Here is a 3999-nt window from a genome sequence, read left to right as displayed (position 1 = left end):
ATAAGATCACCAGTAGAGTGTGTATAAGCATCAAACTCAGTGGTAGTCAATCTGAGGTTGAGCTCCATAGGAGAGCGGTCATGCTTTGACCCTGCTAGTCCCAGATCAGAGATCAACTCCAAGGCATACTTGCGTTGGTGCATCAAGATTCCCTGGTCGCTCTTAGCAAACTCAATGCCCAAGAAAAATTTAAGATCACCAAGGTCTTTAATCTTAAAACTGGATTGTAAATCATCCTTGGTCTATTGTATAAGCAATATATCATCACATGTGATCAACAAGTCATCAACATAGACTAGAACCACGACTAACTTTCCTCTCACTCGCTTGATGAACAAGGAATAATCTAGGTGGCTCTGTGTGAAACTGGAATTCTACAATGTTGTTGTTAATTTGATGTTCCACTGTCTGGAAGCCTGCTTAAGTCCATAGAGTGACTTGATCAATTTACACACTAAGGACTTATCAGTGAAATCATTGAACCCCTATGGAACAATCATGTACACCTCTACAAAGAGATCACCTTGCAAGAATGCATTGTAAACATCCATTTGATAGATGGTCCAATCCCTTGAAGCTGCTCTGAAAAGCACACTCCTGTCAGTCACTATTTTCACCACAGGTGAGAATGTCTCTTGATAGTCTGAGTCTTTTTTTCTGATTGTATCCTTTTGCCACAAGTCTAGCTTTAAAGCTTTCGACTTCACCAGTAGCCTTGTATTTAATCTTATATACCCATTTACATCCAATAGCCTTCTTACCTAAAGGGACAAGAGCCCATGTGTGATTGTCTTCTAAACCCTTGATTTCAGACTTCATGGCTTCTACCCATCTCTTATCTTTAACTGCTTCTTGGTAGGTCACTGGTTCTACTTCAATAGAAAACTGGAACAAATAACTTTGATATTTAGGTGCGAGATGATCATAGGTGAGCACCTTAGAAAGTGGATATTTGTAGCAGGAAACAGACTTTCCTTTGGTAGGCTGAACATAATCCTATAGCCAGATAGGAGGTTTAGACACTCTCCTTGATTTTCTAATTTCCTGCCCAAGTATGAGTGGATTACAACGGGACACTGGAACATCAATAGTGGAATCAACAACTGTAGAAGCATCATCAGGAATTGAGAAAGGTGCAATATCTGTGGAGCAGGAAGTCTCAGGTAAAGTTGGGGAACATGGAGCTGATTGTGTGCAAAGTTCCTTGTGTGTAATATGTACAGCCATAGGAGCTGAGTCTATAACAACATCATGTCTAGGAACAGGAGTAGAATCTAGAAAGAAATCTGCTGAAGTAATGTCCAATGATTGGAATAGAAACACATCTTCATAAAAGACTACATCCTTACTAATGAAGAAGACTCTGTGTTCCAAGTCCAATAACATGTAACCCTTCTGATGTGCTACATATCCTAACAGAACAGATCTCATAGCCCTTGGCTCAAACTTTTCATGCTTGATCAAGTTTGTTGTAAAGCACAAGCATCCTAGCACTCTCAAATGGGAAATAGAAGATTGTTTCTCATGTAGCATTTCATAAAGGGATTTACCTGCAAGAATTGAAGAGGGAATCCTATTGATAATGTAGACAGTTGTGTCAATGCAATGACCCCAGTATCAAACATGCAAATGTCCCTGAAATCTAATAGCTCTGGCCGTCTCAAGTATGTGCCTATGTCTTCGTTCAACTACCTCATTTTGCTGAGAAGTGTATGGGAAAGAACTCTAATGTACAATGCCATGTAATTGAAATAAGTCCTTGCAGGAACGATTAAAAAACTCTCCTCCATTATTCGACCTAAACACCTTAATAGGCTTACCATACTGTGTCTTCACCAAAGCAATAAAGTTTTTGAGTAAAAACACTACATCAGATTTTAGTCGCATAAGAAACATCCAAGTCCATCTACTGAAATCATCCATCAAAGTAAGGAAAAATCTCATGCTATTATAAGTAGGAACTTTATAAGGACCCCAAACATCCATGTGTATTAAGTCAAAACTAGATAAGCTTCTACTCTTACTTAGTGAAAATAGTATTCTAGTCTGTCTTGCTAGTGGACATATCTCACACTTATTCAATTGATTGTTATAAGAGAAATTGGTATTATTCAGTAGGCTAGGAATTTTCCTAAGAACTTGCATTGGAACATGTCCTGTTCGTTTATGCCATAAGTTTGCACCTACTCCACTAGTTGTTGCAAAGGCTCAATTCACTTTTCTTCCAACTGATGTAGACAAAACATATAGTCCTTCCTCCTCCTTACCAATTCCCTTCACCTTTCCAGACAAGAGGTCCTGAAATACAAAACATTATGGAAAGCATGTGACACAGCATTTCAAGTCCTTTGTCATCTTAGACACTGACAAAATATTGAACTTGAAAGCTGGAACACAAAGAACATCCTTAAGAGTATCACCTCCTGTGAGTTGTCATTCTCCCATGTGTGAAATTATGGTTGAATCTCCAGTAGGTAATTGAACTTGTCCTGTGCTTCCTACTGATTGTTTATTATGCAGTAAGTCTTTAGAACCAGTCATATGATTCGTAGCACCAGTATCTACAATCCATTTGTAAAGTACCATATTTTCACATAATTCTACATTGCCGCAGAAGTATTTACTTGCCATGTGAGCACTGACATCTCCAATAGAATTCTTGTTCAATAATTGTATTAGTTGATTGTACTGGTCTTGTGTGAAGAACTGGGCTGGAACTGTTGCATTACTTATCTATTGATTAGGCATTTGTGTGGTCTGAGGATGTTCACTCAGTAAGGCAGCATTTGTTTTTTCCCTTTGGCTTGAAATCTGGAGGATAACCCACGATCTTGTAGCATTTCTCCTTCAAATGTCCTGTTTTATTACAAAAATCACATTTCATTAGTTTATAACAATGTTTTCGAGTATGTCCTTTTAGGTGACAGAAGTCACAGTCCAAACTATAATTTCTTTTTTGTTTGTTTCCTGATTGTGTAGTAAACAGAGCAGTAAGCTCAATGCTCCCTACATTTCCATAACTGCTACCAGTGATCATGCACCTGCTTTCATCTTGAACTACCATGGCATATACTTTGTTGATAGACGACAAGGTAGGCATTAAGAGGATCTGACTTCTAGCTTGTTCAAAGCTATCACTTAATCTCATGAGAAATTGTAACAGACATTGATATTCTAACTGCTCAACATACTTTGTTGGTGGAGGTGGAGGCAAAATCGAATCATACTCTGCCCACATATCTCTGAGCTTTGTAAAGTGTGTAGAAATAGAATAAATTCCCTGAGTCATTGTGAAGATCTCCTTGTACAGATAGTATAATCTCGATCCATTTACTTTATCAAAACGTTCCTTGAATGCAATTCACACTGTACGAGCATTAGATGAAAAAAGACTTCAGTTATCAAATCCTTACTAACATTGCTCATTAATTACGAGGCCACAATCGTGTTGCATCGATCCCACTGGTATGCTAGATCAGATCCAAAATCCTCTTTTGAAGTCGATCAATCGACTAGACATAGTTTATTTTTTCCTCACAAAGCGACCTTCATGGCCCGACTCCAAAGAGTATAATTCTCCGTTCCAGTTAGTATAAGCCCTACCGACATGGATCTAGGTCCGTCGGAAGGATGTAGATATAGCGGGTGATTATGATCGAGAATCGTGGATCCTCCGACTGTATTGACCCCGTCGTTTACAGTACTGCATGATTCATCAGAAATCGCCATGAATTATGTCAAATCGAAGTGCCAAAAAACTGCAATTGCACAAAATTAGGGTTCTAAAGAGAACAAAAATGAGCGAATTCCTTCGAATTTTCCTTAATTACTCGAAAATTCCTTAGAATCACTCGATCAATTGCTCTGATACCATGTTAAATTCTCATGATCGAGCTGAATGAATAATCGAATTCAGAGAAGAGAAGAAGCACTTTGAGAGAAGAAGAACAAAAAATGAAATTTTCTTCTTCGATATATCTTAGTTGCAATGCACAGTGC

At 38.3% G+C, this 3999-nt stretch overlaps 1 protein-coding gene across 1 annotated transcript; it reads right to left on the bottom strand.

Moving 5' to 3' along the window:
• Positions 1-600: 600 nt before the first annotated feature.
• LOC142165763 (uncharacterized) lies at positions 601-1986 on the bottom strand. The gene is made up of 3 exons (XM_075224135.1): positions 1821-1986; positions 1078-1550; positions 601-996 (listed from the first exon to the last, which is right to left on the bottom strand). Exons 1-3 carry the CDS (start codon positions 1984-1986, stop codon positions 601-603), a joined length of 1035 nt encoding a protein of 344 aa, XP_075080236.1.
• Between the last annotated feature and the right edge of the window lie 2013 nt (positions 1987-3999).

This window comes from Nicotiana tabacum, chromosome 11 (assembly GCF_000715075.1).
Source record: "Nicotiana tabacum cultivar K326 chromosome 11, ASM71507v2, whole genome shotgun sequence".
NCBI lineage: Eukaryota > Viridiplantae > Streptophyta > Magnoliopsida > Solanales > Solanaceae > Nicotiana > Nicotiana tabacum.
Note: the sequence above shows the minus strand (reverse complement) of the source record. Positions and strands in the feature narration are given on the sequence as shown.